Consider the following 24,530-nt stretch of genomic DNA (forward strand, 5'->3'; position numbering starts at 1 on the left):
TTAAGGTTAATTTTCAAAGATGATGAATATCTTGAATTTCTCAACTTCAGATAGGAAAGACTGTAAATGTTTTAAACATGTAATGAATATGGATTGCATTTTCTTAGCTCCCTTTTCTTCATTGATTTTTGCCATTTGACCAGTCATTTCTCTTTGTGTATGTAAAATATATGGCTTGCTGTTAAAAGGATCTCAAATCAGATTTGCTTTATTTACTTCAGAATATTCTGAGTAAAGTTTATTATGGCAATCATAAGAAAGGAATAGACATTTATAATAGAAGAGTGTTTCCAAGTGGCTTGATTGAATTAAAGAATGCCCAGTGGAATTAAAACTCAATTAAGAGCTGTTACGTCAGTATCCTTAGAGGGAAAGCCAATTTTTCTTATTCCACTGAACTACCAGTCTGGTATTTTTACAGCTGAGTGTTGTCAACCATTGAGGGTGCAGACAGATTTCCTAATGCTGCAGTTGGTGGGTGGTTACACCAACTTTGCTGTGAACTTTGTAGTTCTTTAAACCTGGGGAGAAGACCAGGAGGTGGATTTCCTTCTGGCAGAGGCCAGGTATCCCACTCCACTTCTTCAGAAAGCTCTTTCTGTAGCAGTTTATTGTTGTCTTATGGTGATACTGAATCTCCATGTACTGGTTAATGAACCAGCTGGGACATGTTAATGAGCTGGTTTGTATGGAAGCAGCTTACTCATATAAAAGCAGCGAAACTAAAAGCCATTTGAGCTCTGTGGTTCAGGGTTATTAGCTAAGTGTTTTCATTGCCCCTTTCCCCAAAATCACTCTTCATTCTGTCTGGCTGGACTACTGTCAGGGGTTTTGGAGTAATTAGATTACCAGGTTTCAGTGTTCTGTCCATTTTCCTGTCATCATCTACTCTTCAAAAGTATCTGTGTTTTCCATCATGACCTCCAAGGCACTGGAAGTGTCTCCTGTGGGAAGTGTCTCCTGTGCTCCTGAGCATCAAAACACTGATTGACTCCAAAATGTGAACCAAGTGGGATCATCAGAAAACAAATATCTCATAGCATGTATATATATATATGTCTCTGCATGGCTGTATGAATATACTTGACATCAGTTATGCACGTTGTGCACGTTCACACATATATTCTTTTCCCTTTATTAAATAATTTATGATTTCTCATAATCGGATGTGCCTTAAAGTGTGAAGGAGAAAGGGATATTTGTCTTAGCTTATCTCTTATCCTGTGCAGCCATAGCTGAGGTTGAGCAGATGTTGGAAGGTTCCTCTGATAGTATCTCCTTTCAGTAACACCCCTCAGGACCTTGGGCTCATCCTCTCCTTTGATTAAACACTGGGGCAGCAGCATCTTGTGTCAGTATTTAGGAAGTTGAGGGATTTCAGGTGCTATCATGATGAACCTAAATATGACCTAAATTGAACTGAAAGCAGCTTGATGCAGGAATGGCTTTTTATCTTCTTGAATCGTGTTTGAAGTTGTGCTTGTTCTTTGAGGCATATTTAAATTAATAACCACTGCGTTTTCTTGACAATACTGGTAAGAGATAATGTGTGATTTCCATTATTCTGGCCTGGTTTTCCATCATTTTGCAGTTACAGTGAGGGTGATAAATGAACATTGCCAAGAAATAATATTTTAAAACATTAGTTTTGCCATGTGGTGACACAGTGGTCCAAAGATGATTAGCAGGGCTGATGTTTAATTTAAAACTATCTGAAAATTTGTACTTGACCTCTTTATATCAAGGTGAACTTGAGGCAGGCTTAGTTTATGCAGGTTTCCCAGGCAGTCATGACATTAGTGTAAGTGCTAGATTTATTTTGCAGGCTAAATGATCATTTTATATATTCATTAGAACCACTCAGGGATACAAAAGAGAACTCTTTGCAGTTGAATTTTCATGCAAATATCTTTATTTGTAGTGCAAAACATTAGAAAAGATAGGTACTCTTGTGCAAATTACTGGCACTGTTTATAAATATCTCTGCAATTGAAAGCAGCAGAAGTGCCAGATGTGTAATTACATTAGCACAGATATTCTACAGAAAGCTGCTTCTGTGAAACAGAAACAAGCTTAATGTGAAAATCTTTGCTTTTGAGAGCATGCATGCTATGCACATCATTAACCTGTTAATTAAATCTATTAAGGGCTGCATTTTCTGAGCCCTTGTTAAATGATTAGTTATGTATAGGAACGTTTGTTTCTAAAAAACCTTCGGTTGCAAAGTGTGGGCTGACGTTGTGGAAGCAGATGCTTGTGTTTGGATGTCAAATTGTGTGCAGCATATGTGCATCTGGAACTGATACTTTTCCATGTCACCATCCTTTTGCTTCAAAAAATCAGAGTATGATGTCTTTTATGGCAACAGTGACCAGATTTCCAAGTTCAAAATTGTTCATCTCTGCTCAGCAAACAGCCCCGGCAGAAAACCTGAGTGCTGCCTGCCACATCTCTTAGTGGCTTTTGAAAGAAACATGGGGCTGTGCTTGCAAAGCCATTTCCAGGATAGATAATCTCAGCTGTTCCAGCATCTGAAAAGGAGGTGGTTTTATCCCTTGTGCTGAAGCTTGTGAAAGTACAAGCAAAGGTGCATGTCTGTTAGGATTTCAGTGATAGCTGAAGACTGTTCAGAAATAAGTAACCACAATAAATTCAGAACAGCGTGAGCAAAACACCTGCCAGAAAGGTAGTGAAGATCTACCAGTCTGGTAAGGCTGACCTCCAAGTGATTTTAGTGTTTGGTGTTTGAACACTTCCATCCTTAAATTACTGGAACTGACGTTCTACTTTCAGCTTTCTTTATTTCAGCAGAGTAAATATTGAAAAAGGCAACCCAGATCCCGTCCCTTCCCTTGAACGTGCCTGTTCCCAACTGGATGGTGGGTTGGCTCTGCAGGACTGGCTCCAGTGAAGGAATGGCCCAGATTTATTGCCCAAACCGTGGAATTCTCCTCTCTGTTCATCCTTAGGGCAGTACTGGCTTTTGCTCCACAGAATCTAACATGGCTGGAATAGGAAAAAATAAATTAAAAAGTAAAACTAGAAGGAAATTGCTTTTAATGTTGTCATGCTTTATTGCCCTGGTTCTGGGTTTTGCTGCTCTTGTTTGGGAGGTGGGTTTGAAGAGCAGCACTGCTGCTCTGGATGGGGTGCAGCTGAGTGCCATGTCCTGCTCTCCAGCACCTAAATATGCCTAGTTTAAAATAAAATAAATTCAAAAGCGCCGTGGCATGATACAACCTCCTCATAAGATCCCTGGATCTCAGTCTGGCCTGATGTTCAGGTCTTAATTTGACCATATTTTGCTTTCACTTACCTGCATGTGCAGTTGTTTGGAGCGATGCCTGGCAAAATCTGCCTCCAGATGGGATGGAGATTTTTCTTTCTTCCCATACTCATGCAGATATGATGTGCATACTTATATTTTGTAATTCTTGGCACAAGGTACCCAAGATTTTTCTTAACACCTGCAAGCCTGAACGAGGTAATATGTGATCATGTTCCCTGAGTGCAAACTGAAGTATTTCAGTTATTCTGCTCTTCTGGACCTCACAGTCAGGAAGCAAAATTCATGATGTGATGGGAGTTTATTTCAATTAGGACATTAATGTCTTTGTCATTGCTTTCCTTTTAGATTAATTATTTGATTGCCCCTCATCCAAATCGAATTGTTGTGAATTGGTTGCTGTTTTGTTGTTGTTACTGTTGGTTTTTTGTTTTGTTTTGTATGTGCTATATGCCCGTCCTTCTTCCCTGAAGTGTAAACCACTTGCATGTTAAAGCCCTTGATCCTGAGTGTCTGGAAATCTGAACTCTTTGGCCCTCTTGGACTGAGGAGCCACTGCTCGTTCCTCGGCCACTCCTCCTGCCAGCAGCTGGTGCTCCCAGTGTCTGTAAGAGGAGCAGATTGATTTACTGCTGGAGAACACTTATCAGTCCACATTTTGGCATTGCTGCTCGTATGGTTTATTCCTCCACAGCTATTTACAAACAATGCACTGAATTATGCTTTTCCAAAACACTTTTTCCCTAGAATATGGAGTAGAGTGTCTAGAGTGAATGGGAATTTAATTATAAATAATTGAAAGGGGGATAATTAAAAATGGACTGTAAATAAAGGGAAAAGGCCCAGTAAAAGCGGTTTGTAGAGTTCTGCAATAACCTCTGTCCAGTTTTTATAAAATTGATTGCGCAGATATTTAAAAATAGTACTTTTCACATGAATTAATTATGCTGTTGCCAGGGAATCATAATCATAGGTGTTCTCCATCTTTGCAGAAATACTAATTAGCAGCAGTAGGGCACCATGGGACTCCTGCCCATTGTATAGCTCTTCTGTAATGCTTATTAAGAATAATGAGTGGCTGGTCCATCCGGTCGGGAAGGTATTTGTCTAGAAGTACATGGTGTCTGTATTTTATATTTTACCCATCTGCCTTTTCTGTTCCAAGAGCTTTGGGCAGCCCCACTTCTGCTCCAGAGCAGGGGAGAGGGTCTGCCCCATCTGGGGCTCCCCAGAGGTGGAGAAATCCAAGGTCACAGGATATCTGTAGGTGTGGGCACATCAGCTCTGCAGGAGGATGAGGGACAGGGAATGCAATTCCACTGTTTAACCCCAGCCAGGCGTAGTGTGCAACTCTGGATTCCGATTCCTTTACCATGGCATATTGATTGCTGTAGTTGCTGGAAACATATGTTGGCTTCTGGGCTGTTGTGAGCTATAAAATATGTAAGCTGGGAATAGTTTGAAGCTGAGCAGAAAAATTATAGTTCTCCCTTAAAATGATGTCTGGAGGGGGATGCACCTATTTCTGTGATTATGTACATGGGAAGTAAATTTGGATACTTCAGAAAGGTTTTGCAGGTGTGCAGATTGCTGTATTATTTCACAACTTTTTCTCTGAAACAATTTGTTTATTTTGCTATTATTTCAATGAACAAACATAATTTAAGCTTCATGAAAGAGTAAGAAAATTAGAAACCGCGGTTGTCACGGTTTGGAAGAAGCACTGGGCTCTATCTTTGGTGTTTGCCAGGTAATGAATTATTGCAGAACTAAAATAAGAATTCTCTTTGTGTCTTGGAGCTGGAATAGCAAGCAGATGTTGAAGCACTGCCAGTGCTTCCCCCCAGCTGTCCCACCCGGGGCCTGTCTCAGAGCAGCGAACCTTTGGCAAGGCTCGCTGGTGTTACTGCAGAAGGTTTAAGGACCTTCTCAATCTCCCAGTTCCTGGAGGAAAAATAAGAAACAACCCCATTCACAAATATCTCAAGTTCCTTCTGCTTCCCTGCACATGTCAGCATAGATCTGCTCCACTTCTTGCTTGACTGTGCTTGAAGGAGTTTGAGCTTTCCTGTGGGGCAGGGAGAAGGTTTCAGTATAACTAAGGGGAGGCTGGGGATCAGAAGAAGGTGTTGCTGAGATGGGTGTCCAGCAATGCCCGCATTTTTCCCTGGTCCCCACTGGTAAACTGGTGGTTTGTGTTATAGGAGATGCTGCATAACCTCTGTTGTGTTGATTCTGGGAAATAACAATTCCTGTTGGGGATTAAGAGCCCCAGAATGAGGGTGGAGTGACTGAAGAAACATTTCTTTTTCTCCTAAGGTGATGTTTACAAACATCTCATAAAGGCTGTTATGTTTTAGAAGGAATTGTTTTCCATAGCTGTTTGAAAAGGCCAGAGTTTGGTTATAGCTCTCTATAATCCAGTATTGAGGTGTTTTTAATCTCATATGCATTACTCATAGTTGTAATCTGTTGACAACATCTATTTATTCTTTTTGTTTCGATAGAATACATAAGTCTAGATAGATTATGGCCTCCTCTCCTAACTCCCACTGCTATCAAGGCAAGAGATCTCTTCTCACAAACCCTCAAAATGTGTTGGATGAGTATTACAGAAATGTTTTGGAATGTGTGGGATTTTTCTGTTTTTTTTTTTCCTATTTTTTTAACTGAGAATTGAAAGAAAAGGATATTTTTCCCTGGGCTGTCTCCAGGGTGTGGGCACATGATTGAGTAGCTCAGCTAATGCCGTTTACATTAGTGCTTAATATTGGGAAGCCCTGCCTTCCAGTGCCAAGGGGTTAGTAAATCACTGCATTTTCATAAACAGCACTCTTCATTACAGTCTGCTGCAGAATGTCTTTCTTGCTGAAGTGTGTCTTGAGTGTTATGGCATGGGGATAATAAGGGAAAAACCTGAAATGTAAAATTGGAACAAACTGCTGCATGGCTTTAAGTCACTAAACTTCACATTTATTCAGATCTAAAATAAGATGAATAACTAAGCTGCTGAATTGCTCGTTTGTGTAGGTCATGAAAGTTTAAAAAAGTGCTGCAAGTATTTAAAATTAATCCCAGGAATCAGAGGAATTTTATATGCCCTGTGTGGCACACTGCAAATAGAACAATAGTCTTTTGTATAGAATCTTTCATACAGATTATAGCACAAAGTGATTTAATGAATTGCTGTTAATAATAAATAGAAAAATAATCGAGACAGTTAAGCATAGGCAGGGAAAAAAAAGCTGTGTTTTGTCTGGGATGTGGCAGTGGATGAAGGGCAAGGAGACAGGAGGGAGTGGGCGGTTCTGCCAACTACAGCGATACAACATTACTTTGTAATATAAAATACTGAGACATATCAGATCTGATGTCCTAGGCTCTGTACAGACCTAGTCCCAAAGAGTTTAACCTACAATAAACCCGATTTGACTGTAAGATCTTTGCCTGAATCTTTTGTTTTTCTTGGCATAATATTGAATGTATTTGAATCGTCACCTTTAAGAGTTTGATTCATAATAAAGAATTGTGTGTCCAAGTCTCATAAAACATGCATAATTCTAATAAAATTACATTAAAATTACATAAATCTCATAAAAAAACTTCTCATAAAGCGACATGTTATTATGAGGAAACATATTCAGTAGAATGTATTTTTTGCCTTCATTAGTAATAATCAAGATTAATTAGGTAGGTGTAGTGCCATCAGGAATAAAGCTCCCCTGTTCTCTGAGTCAGTTGTTAAAGCTGAGTTGGAGCTTTGCATTTCTCATGACCGTGCTCTGGTGGAAGGGTGCTGGAATGACATCCAGAGGGGTTATGCGATGTATCAAGCAGAAATATTCAGTTAAAGTGGACACTGCAGTGATCCCGTGGAGTTACTCCTTGGTCAGGGATTAGTGAAGTTGTGTATCTCTGTTAATGATGTATAAGAATTGGGAGGTTCTGTTTAAAAACAAGTTGTTAAGGTCTAGAGCAATTGCTCCTAAATTTGGTACTTAAACTGGAAGAGAAGGTAAAAATGGATAGAAAACAAGACCATTGCAGTGTTTGTCCATTAATTTTTTCAGTAGTCCTTCTCTGTTTTATATATCAAACGTGAACATATCTATTACCTGATATAAATGGCTAACACAATATTCTGTTTTACTGATTGGTGATCTTGTCCTAAGTTTGAAAACCAGTACATAGCATCAGGGACAGAATCATTGTGGAAGATGCTGACTGTTGAATGAATTCCCCAAAGGTGGAATGGTTAGGATTAAACTAAGTGTCACAATAACCAGAGCATAATTATTCTAGCTAGCCTTATTAAGCAATAACATATTTACAAAGCAGATCTTATTGGGATTCCTCACCTAATTTTGATGTGTAGTGGTGTTTTATTTTGTCTGTGAGATGTAATTATTATCTGTATACCCTGCTTGCCTTATGTGTGTGTGACCTGTGGCAGAGAGCAGATGTCACTGCACCCTTTCAGACATAATTATGGTGTAGCTGTAGGTAGGTCTTGCAGGCAGGAAAAGCAGATCAGTGTGCACTGCATCAAATAAACTACAATTGCTGTGTTATTGCATGTTTTGAAAGGGATTAGAGAAGCTGTGTGGGATGATAGTACAGTACTCCTTCTGGCTGATAAAGGATGGCAAACAGAACAATGTGTAGTTTTTCTTTAATAGATTGTCTTGATTTATTAATCCCTTTCATGTCTTTACTTGTAGTGTTATAGATGTTCTGTGAGAAACAGTAGGATGTCTTTGTTCTCAGTTTTCTGTAAACAAAGACACTCCACTGTCTGCTACAATTTTTGTGCAAGCCAAGCAAGTTTTGTTTGACCTCTCATTTTTGGAAGTGGTGATTTGGTTGACCTTCTCTTTGGTTTGGTTGACTAATGGATTTATTTGTGCTGTTGCATGTCCCTTGGTACTTTGCAGATCTCGGTGGTATTTATTAGGGAAAAGGTTTTTTTGGCACCCTGTTGGACGAGGCCTTGTTTTCATTTAGGTGCTCCTACACAGAGTAATTCAGGTCAGAAGGGACCACGGGAGGTTGTCTGGTTGAACCTCCTGCACAGAGCAGGTTCAGCATCGAATTCACACCAGGCTTTGTTCAGTCATATCTTGAAAACCTCCCGTGATGAGATTCTGCCGTCTCTCGGGACAGCCTCTTCCCAGGGTTATCCTCACAGGGATGAAGCTTTTCCTTACATCCAGCCTGCAGTCTTCTTGTTTCCATGAACATCCCCAGTCTCTTTCTCCCATCTGTGTCCTGCTGTGATGAGTTCAAACACCCATCCAGTATCTGATTGGATTACAAAAGGTAGGAGGCAGATGATCTGTCCTTTATCTTCATCTTTTTTGTACTTTCTTCAGGCAGATCACTGTGAAATTTATTTCATTTTGTTTAGTTTCTGCTTAAATTACCAGTGGCTTCCCATTCTAGATGGGGGATTTGTAAAGCATGTTTTTCTGAAGTTCGGGCTTTTGATGCCTAAATTCCAGTGGGTTTTTAATGTAGTTAATATTATTATTCACATTGTGCTGAGATGTTTCTTTTAATTGACTCAGATTTATTTTGGGAAAAGTGTAAATTTAACATGACCCTTCTAAAAAGAATTAAATTCTAATTACAAAGCAGGCTATTGACTAGGAAGTATTTACATCCTTCTCCTCATTTAACTCCTAAACAGGATATTTAACTAAGCAGTGAAAGATTGTGGATAAGTTTACTGCCACGTCCTGAAGAGATCGTCAGGAAGTGAAAAAGATCTATAGTAATGGGTTTTTCATCTGATTTTTAACCTTATTTTTCATGCTCTTTTTTTTTTCTTGGCTCTGTTTTTAGCCTGTTTGCCAGAGAATAATTGCAAATTGTAATATGTCCAACGACAGTGTAATTACTTACGAGTCCTTGCTTACTTTTTTTTTTTTTTTTTTTTTTTTTTGGTAATTTTTCATTCTAAATTCCCATCTGACATTAAGTAATGGCCACTTCTTGCTTCTGGGTTCTGCTGCTTGTCTCTCCATCCTGTTAATGTGAGTGGTGGTAAATCTGCAGCTGTTCCATAGAGCAGTTCATGAGCAGCACCCAGAAATGTACAAAAACTACTGAAGAGACCTGTTCTGTGCAGTAGGGAAGGAGCAGTGGTGGGTTTGATGAGTGAGATTTGGCCAGTCCTCTGCCACAGCTGCCTTGTATTACTCCATCTGGGGCTTTAATGCTATTTTTAATGCAATTTTCCATCCCAAGAAAGCGGTAGTAAATCCTTGATTGGTGTAATGTGTTTCAAGGTCCCATTGATGAGCAAAATACTGTTCTGAAGCGAAACAATATATTCTTGAATTTTTGCTTTAAAAACAAAGTGGTGAAAACCATGCTTTTCCTGCACTGAAATTTCCACATCCCCAAAAAATAAACTACCTTTGCAGAGAAATAAAATAGGCTCATGGTACAATTAGGCTGCGATGCTTAATCTTTGTGGTAGTTGCTTTTCTCTGCTGAAAAAAAGCCACCTACTACTTGAGGTTAGAATTTTGACTATTATTTTTTTAGGAGATGACGGTCTATACGTAATCTGAGGTCTGATTTTGAATCTTGATGATGTTAGAATAAGAATATTCTGTTGGATCAAGGTGAAGTATCAAGGACAAACATTTTGGTGTGAGATGGAGGCTGAAAAGGGTCAAAGGTATTTTTCATGTATCCTGAAGGACTCAGCAAAAGCTGGAGCTGCCTGAAGCCTGAGGGATCTGCAAACCCCTCTTGCCTCAGCCTGTCCACCAAGGCAGAAGGTGCCTGACCGAGGGCAGAGCTGCAGCCCTGGCCTGCAGGATGGGGCAGGAGGAGCTCCCACAGGAGGATGGCAAGAGCACGGGATCTGTTGGAGGAGAAGCTCAGCTATATCCAGCTCCTACTTACTTTTCCTCCTTTCTGAACGGTGAAAAGAAGATCAGGCATTTTTATTTATTTATTTTTGTTTCTCATTATACAATGTCAAGCCCCTGGCTCTGGAGGATCAACTCCTCTATTCATGGAGAAAGAACAACGGGATTGCCAACGAAGCCGCCATCGGCTGAATGAAATACCTGGGATTACAACTGCAGCTGTTATGGGACTGCTGTTGGGTTTTATGTGCATTTGGGTTTGTAGTGTGAGCATGTAACTGATTCTGGTAGTTTTAAAATCAATTTAAAAAAAAATTGACTGGAGTAGCATTGCTTAATATAAATCGACTCATTTGTTGCAAGTTCATTTTCTGCCTTGAAAAAATAAAAAAGGTAAGGCACTTTCAGTGTATTTTCAAGCAAGAATTATGTATGCAGTGTTTGCACTGAGCAAAATGGCTCTTTTATGAGGTATTGGAAAGTTTTTAAACTTAGGAATGAGATGAGACCCCCTTGAGATGATCATCAAAATCCCTTTAATAGTTAAGATTCGGCCTGAGTGCTTCTCTCTACCTTTGCTCTTCAAGTTTGCCAGCAGTTTTGCACTTTATAGCCCTCATTATTTTTTTGGCTTGGTGGATTTTTATCGAATAATATTTTCATAGACAAATCTTTCTATTTAGCCTTGTCTGATGGCGTTCTCTTGCACATCCTCAAGTAAGATTCATACAATTACACTTGTATGTTCACGTGCTCCAGAACTGAAAATTGCATTGCTGGGTTTTATTTTGGTTTAATTTCTCTTCCTGAATGACTGGCTTAAGTGCCACATACTGCAAGTGGAAATTACTTGCTCAGTGTACCCTGAGGGTGATTTGAAGTCCATGCACGTGAGGTGCCTTTTCTGCCGTCGGGCTCCGCTCTCGGAGCAGCGCCCTGTGGGACCCATCCTGCAGTACCATTCCAAGTCACTCCCTCCACTGTAAACTCCCATCAGGAATATACTCTTATTTTCACGTATTTAACCACATCGTTTTATGCCTTCAGATGATGATTCAGCTGCTTCCCAGTGCAGTTTATTCCATTAACTAATTGCTCTATTAAGACTGTTTTCCTCTTATCTAGCTCGACTTCCTTTTCCTATTAGATTATTGTTCTTTTATGATCATTTTTATATTAATTTGTACAAGTAAAATTAGTAGTCATATTTTCTGAGGCTTTGGGAGGAATTTTACTGCTACAGAAATGTGCCTGGCTTGCCTTTAATTTGAAGTGTTGTGGGGCTTCTTCTTTTTCCCCCCAAGTTTCTCCAGGTGGTTTAGTGATGTAAGTACCCTGAGAGGAGAAAGGTCTTGCAGCCTTTAGGAAGCATTTAACCAATTTTGGGGAGCAGCTGGCAGTTATTTACTTTTTAATATACGACAAGGTATAGTTTATATTTTGTATGTGGTTTATATTTTTTTTCCATGGGATAGAACAAGGGGGAATGGTTTTAAACTAAAAGAGGAGAGATTTAGATGAGGTGTTAGGAAGAAATTCTCTACTGTGAGGTTGGTGAGGCACTGGCACAGATTGCCCACAGAAATTGTGGCTGCCCCATCCTTGGAAGTGTCGAAGGCCAGGCCGGATGGGATTCTGAGCAACCTGGGATAGTGGAAGGTGTCCCTGCCCATGGTAGGGGTTTGGCGGGGATGAGCTTTAACCCAAACCATTCTGTGGTTGTGTGGTTCTCTGATCTGCTCTCGGGCATCAGGACAGATCCGTGGGAGGGGCACTGCATGGCATTTCTCAACACCCCCTCTCTTGCAGGTCACTGGGGCCGGTGCGTAGGGGACTGCGGCTCGGGGGGCCTCCGGAGCCGGGCCGTCTGGTGCACCCACGCCGAGGGCTGGACGACCTACCACGCCAACTGCGACCAGCAGCACAAACCCGAGAGCCAGAGGAGGTGCTTTAAGGTCTGCGACTGGCACCTGGAGCTGTTCGAGTGGGAGGTTTCGGGATGGGACAGGTGCGGGCTGGTCTCCGGCACGGGAGCTGAGGCGGGAGCCGAGGCCTGTGTCACGGCGCAGCACGGGCTGCAGCGCCGGAGCGTGCGCTGCCTCCAGAGACTGAACAGGACCGTGGTAGCCAGCGAAATATGTGAGTATTTCACACCGCAGCCGCCGGCCGAGCAAGCCTGCCTGGTGCCCTGCCCGCGGGACTGCGTCGTGTCCGAGTTCTCCGGCTGGTCTGAGTGCGGCAGGGACTGCGCCCGGAGTTTGCAGCACCGGACGCGGGCGGTCGTCGCTCCCCCTCTCTACGGCGGTGCCCCGTGCCCCAATCTCACGGAATCCAGAGCCTGTGCAGCTCCCTCCTGTCCCCTCGGGGAGGAGGAGCACACCTACAGCCTCCGCGTGGGCTCGTGGGGCGAATGCCGGCTGCCCCACCCTAAAGACGTCGAGCCGGCCGGGAGGAATATGCGGGATTTGGGTTCGGACTCTGGAGAGCGAAGCACGCCTGGACTTCACAACTCCAAACGCCACCACCACGCCGGGGAGGTGGAGATCGGCTACCAAACCAGGCAGGTCAGGTGTGTAAGGAGCGATGGAAAACATGCGGCGCTCAGGTAAGGGGGCTTCGGCTTCTGGTTCATCCCCAGAGGATTTGTGGGGCAGAGCGCTGGCTCGGCCTGGCAGCGCCACAGAAAATGAGCTTTACATGGCAGTTTTTATGTGTTTCTTTATGGACCTCTTCTTGATTTAATTCTCTTCTAGCTTGTGCTGAAGGTTTTGCATTCTTCTGCGATTTGTGACTGTTTAATTCATTTTATATTTTTAATAATTCTCTTCTGTGGGTTTTTTTTTTTTGGTTGTTTTGTTGTTGTTTTGAGGAAATGGAATTATATATCACTTCGTGCTGTTGCTGGGCCCTGGCTGTGGGAAAGGGAGATTTTGTTCTCAGTCATGTACTGCATATATTTGGCAGAAGAGGCTAAAATTGCACCAGCTTAAACTCCCTCATTCTTACAAATCATCACTGCATAAAGTAAGTCTGAAAAGTTTGGCCTTGGGAATTTGCAAGAAGGTGTATTTTGGAAAGAAATTAGTGAGCAAACCTGTTATTGGCCTTATTGAGGAGCTTTCCTATTGAGTATAACTTTTGGGTGCTGATACAGGGCAGGTGACTGGTATGACTGTCTTTGGTGGAGGTTGTTGATTTCTGTCCTTATCTAGTGTTTTGTCTAATGATTTCTCTTAGTCTGTGTAGGTTACTTTGCTATAAGTCTAATGTGAAGGTTACAGTAAAGTGCAGCAAATAATGGAAAGATTTATTCTCTCCATTTCTCACATTTAAATTTAAGCTATCTGGGCTCTGCCGTTTGACTCCAGCTCAGATTTGGGCAGGTGCCAGCAGCTACAGATGACTGAGAAATTGATTGGCTTCTGAGAAAGTCAGAATTGCTGGAGATCTTCTTGTGTTCTGTTTTTTCAAGAATATTGGAAGTTCTTGAAAAATGCTGCTCCTGAATTTTGCAGAAATCAATCCATAGCTCCTGGCGCTTGCACGAACTCAAATGGCAGAGATTTTATGTCCAATTCTCTACCCCTGTTAATGTCCACAGTGGTTTTACACACACACTGATGTGAAAAACACACATTCCACCCTTTTTCTAACCTGCTCCTATTACACCTGTAGCCAGGGAAGGATTATTTTTTTATCAGTTGGAAAAAAGTCAGGCTTTGTGAACTGTTCCAGCAGTTTCTAACATCTTGACTGTATTACTCGTCTCTAAATATATGCTGATTCTAAATATACAGATTTTATGCTCGTGTAGCTGCATGACTTTAATGGAGTCACTTATGATTTATTCTGCTGTGTGACCAGCAGCAGGTTTATGTCTGCTAACACTTGTTAGCTGTTCTGCCTCTTGTATCTCGTTCCTTATCAGAGGCTCTGGAAAGGAAATCCTGATTTCACTCTCACGGCTATATTTGCTGTAAGAATGGGAATGGAAACTTTCTATAAATGTTTTCTCTGCTGTGTTATACATTCGGTTTCTGGACGATGGTGGAGAGGGTGCCGGGAGCTTTGGTTTTAGTGACTCTGTCCCTGATGGAGCTGTCTTTTTTCCTTGCTCCTTTCTGGGTTTTTTGCTGATCTAGCCCTGCTTTGGGGAGTGTACAGCTCCATTAGCCACCTTCTGGCAGTCTTTTTCTGCTGAGCTTGTGTCTCAGATTTACTGCAGAGCTGAGCCTGACCCATCCCTTACTCCAAATACAAGAGCAAAGCCCATTGATTGAGTAGAGGAGGAAAGGTCATGCCGTGTTACAGCATCCAGCTAGTCACACACTTTCCCTTTCTTTTTTTTGGACCTGAAATTCAAAGCTAAAAATCCAGCCCAAAATCCAGTTGGTGTTTAATCCCAGGGCTGGAGTGTCACAGACATCAAATACCCTCGACAGTGACTTCCTTTGAGCACCCCTGGTAGTGCTCTCCTCGTTTTGCTGTGCAGTGTATTTGCTGCCATTCTTCTGTAGAACAGGCCTGATCTTACAGATGTTGCTGTACAACAGCGATGGTATTTTGGCTACTGATAAAGATGAGTAAATGCATTTGCATAACCCTGTAGTGGGGTCTGGCAGAGAGCCAAGTGTCTACTGTAAAACAGGGAAAAAAGTACCTTGTTTGTGCTTCTGCATTTTCCTGGCCGAGGTTTCCCGTTTCTACTGACACTGCTAAGTACCGGTGTAAATTAAATGTCTGGAAAACTGAGCAAGAGACAGGGATATCCCAGGATATGCTTTAAGGGTGGGCTCTGGGCTGCTGGTCTGCCGGGGCTCTGCCATCACCCTGCCTTCCACCACTGCCCAGTTCTCACAGCAAAGTGGCAGGTAACAGGAATGGTCAGCAAACCACCCCCAGCTGGCCAAGGGCCTCAAAAGGAGAGGGACCATCTGCTCATCTTGCCTCCTGATTTATAATGCAGTGGCAAAGATGCCCAGTTTATTATCTAGGTTGTTTAATTTACTGGTATCTAATTTCAGGGCTGTAGAGCAGCTGGTGAGGCCAGTGAGCAGCAACAGCAGCTGCTGTGCTCCCCGAGGGGAGAGGATACAGGGTACACTCCTTGGCATGAAAGAACAGTCTTTTACCAAAAATTGGATTTTGGTGACCTTGAGTGCAAGCTGGTTTTTAAAGGCTAAAAGATTGAATGCATTCACTTCTTATGTCATAGAGTCACAGAATGGTTTGGGTTGGAAGGGACCTTAAAGCCCATCTCATTCCAAGCCGCTGCCCTGGCCCAGGACACCTTCTACTAGACCAGGTTGCTTCAAGCCATGTCCAACCTGGTCTTGAACACTTCCAGGTATAGGGCATCCAGAGCTTCTCCAGGCATCTTGTTCCAGTGCCTCACCACCCTAACAGGGAAGAATTTCTTCCCAATATCTAATCTGAATTTACCCTCTTTCAGTTTGAAGCCATTCCCCCTTGTCTGTTCACTCCAGGTCCTTTCCCAAAGTCCCTCTCCAGCTCTCTTGAGCCCCTTAAGGCACTGGCAGGTGCTCTAAGGTCTCCTTGGAGCCTTCAGTTCTCCAGGCTGAACAACTCCAGCTCTCAGCCTTTCTCCATAGCAGAGGTGCTCCAGCCCTCTGAGCATCTTCATGGCCCTTTTCTGTACTCACCCCAACAGATCCCCGTCCTTCCTAAGTTGGATGCAGTATTCCTGGTGGAGTTTCACAGGAGCAGAGTAGAAGGGGAGAGGCCAGTTTATGGGCAGGACATTCATTTTGGCCTCTTTTTTAATGAATTTGATGGGAATGGCAGGTGGGAAAGGTGTCCTTTCCTTGTGAAAGAGGCAGCAGCAGGAAATGTGCCTGATACTTGTTTTGAGTTTTTTACTGAAGCTTAAGTTTGCCATGTAACCCTGCAAAAAGGACCCTTTGGTGCACCCTCAGAAGGAGATGAACAGTCCTTTGCGTTATAAGGAAGACTTTTTTAAAATTTAAATAATTGGTCCTGTGATGATCTGTGTGTCTGCACCAGCCTTAAAGGTGAAAGCAAAAATCCTAGCAATTTTAAATGTAAAAAACTGTAAATAGGAATTACTTGGAGAGGAGCAAAAGCACGTGGAAGATTGGACATTCTGTGTCAGGGAAACAGAGCTGGGGATGCTTTTGATGAAATATCTTTTCAGCATGGAGGTTCTACATTTGGCAGAATGGAAGGAAAAGGGGCAAAGGAGAAGGAAAGGGAGGGACAGACCTTTCTGAAAACACCTCAAGTGACAACAATTGAACAGCAGAACATCAACAGACCTTGAGACAGGTGCACTTCTGCTCAGAAATGGTTTTGGTGTATATATTCTTGAAAATAAAAGGAATAACATCAAAATAGGATGATTTTATGGATCTGATTTGAAGCTTTTAAAGGCTTATTTTTTTAAAGCTGGAAATCTTTTTCATACTATTGCACATCAAACTCAGATTTCATTTTAGTTCAGAAAAATGTTTCCATTTTGTGTTAAATCTCATATCCAGTAACAAATTCAAATATAAGGACTTCCATGCATTAAAAAAAAAAAAATCTCTGAAAAAGTTGCAAGGAACTTCTGCTGTTTTTGATTTCCTGTCTTGTTAGAGTTGTAAAATGTACTGAATAGTGAGGCAAAGGCACTTGAGTTTGTATATTTTTTTTTCTTAAAAAAAAAAAAAAAGGTTATTCAGGTTAGATAGTGAATTGCAGTTTAGTGAAATGAGTGCCCATAGCTAGACATTGAAGTCCTAAATAAATTTAACCTGATGTTCTAACCTGATGTGTGTGCTCACTAAGCATACCCAGAAGGTAAAGTCAGGATCAAACAGTCTTAGGGGTTTTTTTTTTATTATTATTATTTGGATTAGGAGTCTTTTAGGTACATATTTCTTAAACTCTTCATTTTACATTTGAGATGACAACAGTGATATAATAGAGTTGGATTTGGGTTTTCTGTTTACTTTGCCTTTGTAAGTGAAAATTCAGGTCAAACTCAGTCAGGGGACAACCCATCTGTCAAGGCGGAGGTGGAGCAGCACTTAACTCTTTTGTTTGCCTCTGTAATTTAAATTTCCATTATCCATTTCCTAGTGGATTGTGCGTAACCACTGTACTGTTGTACATTTTCAGGAAAAAAATATTTGCAGTTTCAGTGTTGACATTCTGCTGTTCTCTGGGTGAATACGAAATTCTGCAGTCCGGAGCTGGAAATGCTGTGCTGTGATACGCTGTATGATGCTTATGATTCCGAGCTGGGAGAGGAGTTTTATGTTCACATTCCTCCTGGCAGATGTAGGAATCAAGCCTCAGTGCTCAGGCTTCAAAACAAATCCCAGAGCTGTAGGAGAGGAAGGAGATTTTATTTTCTAGTGTTCTTTTCATAAGTTTTGCCTGTCATTTCCTTTGCTTTTATTGAAAGCGTGTGAAACAAAGGAGTGGTGATGGCTTTTTCATTTCCATAAGTAACATTTTGGTGGTCAGGCGTTGGAATAGGCTGCCCAGGGAAGTGGTTGAATCATCCCTGGAAGGGATTGTTCAAAACCCATGTGGGTGTGACACTTGGGGCCATGGTTTAGTGCTGGACCTGGCAGTGGTGGGTTAATGGTTGGACTCAATGATCTTAGAGGTCATTTCCAACCTTAATAACTCTCTGATTCTATGATTGCTGAAGTAGTGTCCAATAATGGCTGTGGTTTTCTCTGTTCTCAAACTGTGATGGGATCCAGCTGCCTCTGTACTCCCAAGATTTCAGAAACTACCTGGGCAGTGCAAATGTAAGGAAGAATTTACTTTTAATTAAAGCAGAGGATCTGATGCATTAAGTTTTGGAGACACCAAACCTTAGACATCTTTACTGATGTTTTTTTTGATTATAGGATGCCCAGCTCCCTTTCCTTTTGTCAGTTGTATGGCAGGCAAGTATTCCCCATCTTCACCACCCTGGTGCAGAAGGGGCTGATGTTTCTTCTGCCAAAAAAACCTCTGCTGCACAGATTGAGTATATGGTACTGCCTGTACCCAGAATACTCCTGGCAGCTCTAGAGGTCCCTAAAATACATAAGGAATCCTCGAAAGTATGCCTGTTAGCATTGACTGCTGATTTCTAAGGGAAAGAAGTTATTTGATGCAGTTAGAAACATGTCAATATTGTGCCCATTATGAGACCTTAATATTATTAGCCAAGTGCAAAGAGCAGGTGGTGTGTATTCCAGCAGCCTGGAGGGCTGGGTTCTTGATTACAGAATAGGAGATGATGATAAAAAAAGAGGAAAAATGAAAATGGGTTGTTATCAGCGTGGCTTAGCTCACTCCAGGATTCCCCAGTCAGGCAAGGCATCTCCCAGGAGTCTTCCTGAGGTGCTGGGAGAGAGCCTGGCTGCAGAGTGGGTACCCTGCCCTCCTGGTGCTGCCTTTGTACCAGCAGCATGGCCATGGTGACGGCTTCTCAGTGTGTCAAATCATTTTGGAGATGATCCTTTCAGTGTAAAAGGTTTAACAGTAACCACCTGCCTTATCCTGTAATGTAAGGAATTGCATTGGTATGGTTGGGAAAGGGAACCAGGGCTAATTTCTGTGCTGTGCCCAACCTGATTTACTGATGCATAGCTCCTGGATGGTCTGGCTTTTTTTTCCAGCTGATAAACATGTTCCCACTCGTTTCCTTGCAGTGGATGTGACGGCTCTGTGACTGTAGGGCATGGAGCACAAAGGCGCTGAGCTGCTGGGAAATGTGCTATTTTCTGGTGAGCTACTTTTTGTCCAGAGCAGAAAGGTGGTGTGGTTCAGCTTGGGGCTGCACAATTACTGTGTCTCCTGGGTGCGTGTGACTGGAGATGCAGGAAAGGAGCAGAGCTGCTCCATGGGAACAGCCTGGAGGGATGTGGAGCTGCGCAGCCGGAGTGGTTGGTACCCAGAGCTGCTTTCCCTCCCCCTGCTCTGCTCTTCTGTGTGTAGCTCCAGGACTGTGCGAGTGTAAAAGAGGCATGAGCAGGTTTCCCTTGGTCGAGTGTTTTGTGGTTTTTTAATAAGTGGTTTATTCCCCTTCAGTACACAAGAGGCTAAGAGGGCACTCTGCCACTTGAGGCTCCGTGCTGCTGCTGACTAATGGATCCATCCTGCACCGCAGACACCTCGGCACAGGGAAACAATTCCTGTAGAGTTACAGTGTCAATCCGAGTGTGTAACACAGAAAAAAGCAGCAGTAGTGTAAGTACCCTATTATATCACAGTTCCCAGATCCACTCCCGAGTAGAAGATGTAACCTGAGACATTAATACGTGGAAAATTAATTTGAAAACAGGACTCTGGTAGTGTCTCCTGTCCCCAGGACCTCCTTCCTCTCTCTGCTGGTTTGGATACAGCCACAGCAGCAAAAATACGTGTCTGGTTTGCAGCCTCAGATCAGTGAGTGTCTCACATGTCTGGGCTTTATCTGTATTAGATCGTCCTAAATACATCTGCGACATGAAAGGCTGTGTCTGAATTTCATGCAAAAGAGTGCTTTTACATTTGTCTTTGTGTTGCCTGGTGTCACAATTAATTTGACTTGGATGCTCTGAATGAGTAGGTACAAGTTAATTAATTTTCTTTCTGTTAGGCAGTTGCTTGTAATTCTCCCTCGAAAGCCTTCTTGAGCAGGATGGAAATTGCCAGCTCCCTGTCTTATTCACCTGCAGGTCAACAAAGTTGCCATCTTATTTTGTAGCAAGAGCAGTGGAGAGATTTTCAGGGACAGAAATTGCTATTCAGCCTTTGGCAAAGGCTTTTGCCAGTGCAGGGGTGATTTCTCTACAGGGGTGGCTTTTGCAGCCAGAGTGTCAGCGTAGGTTTGAATCCATCGGGGGAGGTGTTGGAGGTATTGTCTGGCTAAGAATTGGGACAGGCAACGCACACTTCAAAGAAGATCCCAAAACCAGATTTTTAAAGGCTTCATTTTGTTCAGTGTTTCAGTAAAGATCAAGCAAGACTTTAATCTCTTTTGCAGAGGTGCAACCCCAGAAATGGATTTGGATTTTTGCACTGGTATCTGAAGGGGGAGTTTTGATCACACTTTAAAATATGAGATCAGTTACCCTCTGTGATGTGTTCTTAGATGAGTTCTCTGGTACCATCAGTTAGGGCAGTGTTTTGTCTGTGCTATTGTCTTATCTACTCAAAATCAGGAATTATTCTTTCTTGTTAGTGTTTTGTGGCATGGGTGGCTCACCTGTTGAAAAAAAAATTAAAAGGGAAAGAAAGTGACCATTCACGTGACTGCACCTAACCTGATGTTCCAAAAAAAAGACTCAAAATCCCTGAGTTAGTAAGTACATTTATAATGATTATTACTTTTCAGTCCTTGGTTCTGTTTTGTTCCAGAGAGAGCTTTGCAATCAGTTGCATTTGACTTGTAATAGGGGAGCGAGACATGTTTTTAAATTGTAAGCAAGAATATTTTTATTTTGAGGGGTCTACAAACATCACAGGCTGTTTGTACTTTACATACTTGTTTAAATAAACCTTGGTGCATTCATGCTCAGAGCACCTGTGAGATGAATGACTTTTATTCTGGGTGAAGAAATTAAGACAAGAAGTTGTTAGGTTTTTTTCCTTTTTTTACATTGGAGTACAAATATAAGCCTCTAAATGCCGTATTTTGCAGGTGTTTGAGGGTCTAGTCAAACTCGATGTGTATCAGTGGGAATATTCCTATTGACCTTTGTGAAAAGGGGACCAATTTGTAGGCTGGAGAAGCGAGTGAATGTCCTTTATCTTCTCTGCTCCTGCCGGTGAGGCTGCCTGGCAATCCTGAAATGATTGCCCCAGTCTATTTTCTTTGGAAGGGGTTGAGTTGGTCAAACTGTGCTGTAAGTAGTAACAAGGGAGGTAATGGCTGGTTCCCTGGCAGCAGCTCTGGATTTCACACCTCTTTAAGTGTACCTGTATTTGCTCCTTACAGTTGGCAAAAGCTTGACCACAAGCAACTGGAGGCTGGAGAAGACAAATTTAGAGTTCACACTGACTTCATCATGTGTGGTCTTAATGTCAGAGGCCAGTTTGCATGATCTGTATAACACTATGCAGAAGGCAGAAAATCTTGTTTTCTCCTGGTGATTTGTTTTTTTCTGGATTTTGTCTCTGTCTGCCCCATCCTGTCCTTCATGATGCTTCAGTGGTATCCCTGCTCTAACATCCCTCGTCCTCCTTCGGTACATCCTTGTGTGCTCTGCTACCTCAGCTATCCAAGGTTTTTGAGACAAGAAAGGCTTTTCTCCCATTTTGGGGGAGGAGAGGTGACCCTCTAGAGTCATAGAATGGTTTGGGTTGGATGGGATCCTAAAGATCATCTTGTTCCAATCCCTCTGCCATGGGCAGGGAATTCTTCCACTAGACCATCCAAAGCTCAAAGCCCCATCCAAACTGACCTTGAACACTTCCAGGGAAGGGGCAGCCAGGGTGAGGTCCCCCCCCAGCAGAAACAGAGGAGCAAGGAAGGATGATGTCCTCAGTCTGCAGGGTTGTCTTCTCCTGAAAGTATTTGCTGCATTTGCCATAATTTTCCATATTGTGAAAATTTATTGTAATCTTGGAACCCTTAAAGATGTTGTTTTGAAACTTTGTATCTTGATACCAAACCTCAGCAGTTGGCAGCTCTTAGCATTTGGTTTCCTGTTATGTTGGGCCTTGTGTGGTGTCCCGGTGTGCTGCAGGATGAATGAGATCATGTCCTGATGTCAGCAGGAGTAATTGAGTCCCAAAGCATAGCCCCAGTTGTAGCACTCCTGGGTCTGTGGTGGTTTGTCAGGTTTGAAAACCCTCTAACCTTGTTTGACAGCATGTGTTTGATAAGAGCCTCACAGAACTGACATCGTTCTTATTAGTGTGGGACTAATTATTTTTTAAAAGAGCAGAGTTTCTCAGCAGGACGTGCTGACTCCTGGTTGGCTGGCTGGATACTGAACATCTCGTCCTGTCTATGGGGTGTGGGAATAGTTACCAGTGGCATTATTTCTCTTGAGTTTGGATTTTGTTTTCCATTCTGGATAAACTGTGAAATTCTGACTACACAGGAACAAATGTAATGCCTTTCTCATCTGTTTAACTCAAAATAAATGAGATATATTATTTACAAACTACTTGTCCTGAAAGATTGCACCCAGAGCTTGCTGCGCACTGCACTGGAGCTCCTCTGACTTTCATTGTATTCCTGTTGGTGCAGGTCTTCTGATTTGCCCAAAATGACCATGGATTTCTTCTTCGGGGCTTTGGCTTGAAAAAGAAGAAAGGCATTTTTTAAGCAAGACCTTCTCAGCTGTTGTTACTGTGTTCTTGTCGCAGCCTCTGCCTGCAAGATCCCGTCCCTGTGACCGCCAGGTCCTGTGTCATCCCTAAAGACTGTGAGACATCCGAGTGGTCCCCGTGGAGCTCCTGCTCCCGGACCTGCAGCTGGGGAGATCCCAGCCCAGGATTCCGGAGCCGGCGCCGCGGCGTGCGGAGCGTGGCCGTGGGCGCTGGGAAGCCCTGCCCGGAGCTGGAAGAGAGGGAAGCCTGCAGCGTGGGAGGGAAGGAGCTGCTGCAGCCCTGCCCCAGGTATGGTGAGAGCTTTTGGCCCAGTTTCTGTAAGTAAAGAAGCCCCTGTTTGGTGACTTGCCTTGTGCAAAGCAGATCCTCGTTGCTCGGTTTGTGCACGGAGAGGGTTGTGCGTTTTGCTTCTGAGAGATCATTGATTTGATCATTGTTAACTGTGATTAGTGGTATTATTTATTGTGGGTAATGTTCTTGTAATTGTTGCTATTGTCGTTATTGCTATTACAATAATTACAGTTATATATAGAAATGAATTTAAATTACACCCACTACAGTTTATATTTTCATATTTTATAAACTAGGCGCAGACACTCTTGTTCTCTGAAGGGGCTTTGGTACTGATTGCTGTTTCAGAGAATTTCCTCAGCTGCACAGAGATTGGGCAGGTCTCTATGGCTGTGCTCTTAATGGCTTTGAAATTGTAAATTTTATGTAAGATTTAATGATTCCTCTTCATCTCCCCTTAAAAAAATCCCAGTCCTGCTTGAGGAAAATGGGAACTGATCAGAGGTAATAGCTTGGACTTTACTCAGCTTCCCTTTGGGTACTTCTTGAAATGGGAAACTTTGCAGTCCCTGAGAGCTAGTTTGGTTTGTGGCAATCTTTGTTCTGGCAGAAGGAGAGGATCTCCCCTTTCTGGTCTGCAAAGCCCACACCACTGTGCTTGGCCAGGCTGGTATGGGAGGTTGATAGTGTGCTTTGCAAAGAAAATAAAACATTGCTTGATTTTTTTTTTGTGTGTGACGTGTTTTCAGATTGATTGCAAAATGCTTTGGGATTGATAGAATATTTTATGCATTCAGACAAATCTCCCTCTCTGTGCATGAGTGTGTTTAATAGGAGCTCTGTTCAGTGCCCAAGTCGTGGGTTTCTGGGGCTTTGCCAGACACTGCCAAAACCTTCAATAAAGCCTTTGCAAGATATATTTCTTAGGAAGGCATCACCTGTAAAAGTGTCTCAGTATCATTGTGCTCATTCAAAATCAAATGCTGATCATTTTTATGCACCCTGCCAGCAGAAGAGAGGAAGTATGGAAAAAAAAATATTCTGTTGCTTGATTACATCCTCCGAAAAAGGCTCTCAGAGAGTGATTTTTGCTCCTGCCCCAGCTCACATCTATTTCAAAGACAATAGATTAGCACATTGTCTTGCTGATTTTGTGCAGGAGGGTGGGTGCAGTGACACCTGATTGGGGCAGACTGGCTGGGACTTAATCAGGGAGTGAACAGACGTGGGGCTGTGCCCACTTTCTCACCTCTACTTTTTGACATTGCACTTTACTGAAGGGCAAACGGTTGTGGAGCCCAAAAGGTGAGAACCTGCGTAACACTGATAAATTTTTGGAGGTTGCTCTCTTTCTGTAGAAGCAAACCTGTTGTTCTGTCAGTGTGTTGCTGCCGTGCCCAGGTTTTCGTGACTCTGTGAACTCTGGAACCTTCCCCATCCTTCCATGCCTCCATACCTCGAGGCAGCACCTCCAGCGCAGTATCTGCGGGAGCAGAAATAACCTGCCTGATGTGCCAGCTCAGAAAAATAACATTAAACTTGCAGGTTAATAGAGCCACTTAGCTAAAAATATTTAAAAACACAACTCTGGTATTTAGTTAATTGGTATTTCTAGGGATGTAATATCTCAGAATGCAGGTGGTAGGCTATGACCTTCTCATACTGTGCAGTGTTGAGGAGAATTTTGCAGTAGTGCCTGGTTAGTAGACTTTGATTTTTCCTTTCAGTATATACAGAAACAAGCAAGAATGAAAATCTGTAATACTACAGTACAT

At 42.5% G+C, this 24,530-nt stretch overlaps 1 protein-coding gene across 4 annotated transcripts in view; it reads left to right on the forward strand.

Annotated features, from left to right (window-relative positions):
• The window catches only part of THSD7B (thrombospondin type 1 domain containing 7B), a 306,528-nt gene that overhangs the window by 92,204 nt on the left and 189,794 nt on the right, over positions 1 to 24,530 (forward strand). For all 4 annotated transcript variants that reach the window (XM_050340404.1, XM_050340408.1, XM_050340405.1 and 1 more), the window contains exons 4-5: positions 11,980 to 12,775; positions 22,501 to 22,752. In XM_050340404.1, coding sequence (XP_050196361.1) covers positions 11,980 to 12,775; positions 22,501 to 22,752 — 1,048 coding nt within the window. The remainder of the gene's footprint in view (positions 1 to 11,979; positions 12,776 to 22,500; positions 22,753 to 24,530) is intronic.

Source organism: Myiozetetes cayanensis, unplaced genomic scaffold (genome assembly GCF_022539395.1).
Source record: "Myiozetetes cayanensis isolate MyiCay16 unplaced genomic scaffold, myiCay2020 scf9, whole genome shotgun sequence".
NCBI lineage: Eukaryota > Metazoa > Chordata > Aves > Passeriformes > Tyrannidae > Myiozetetes > Myiozetetes cayanensis.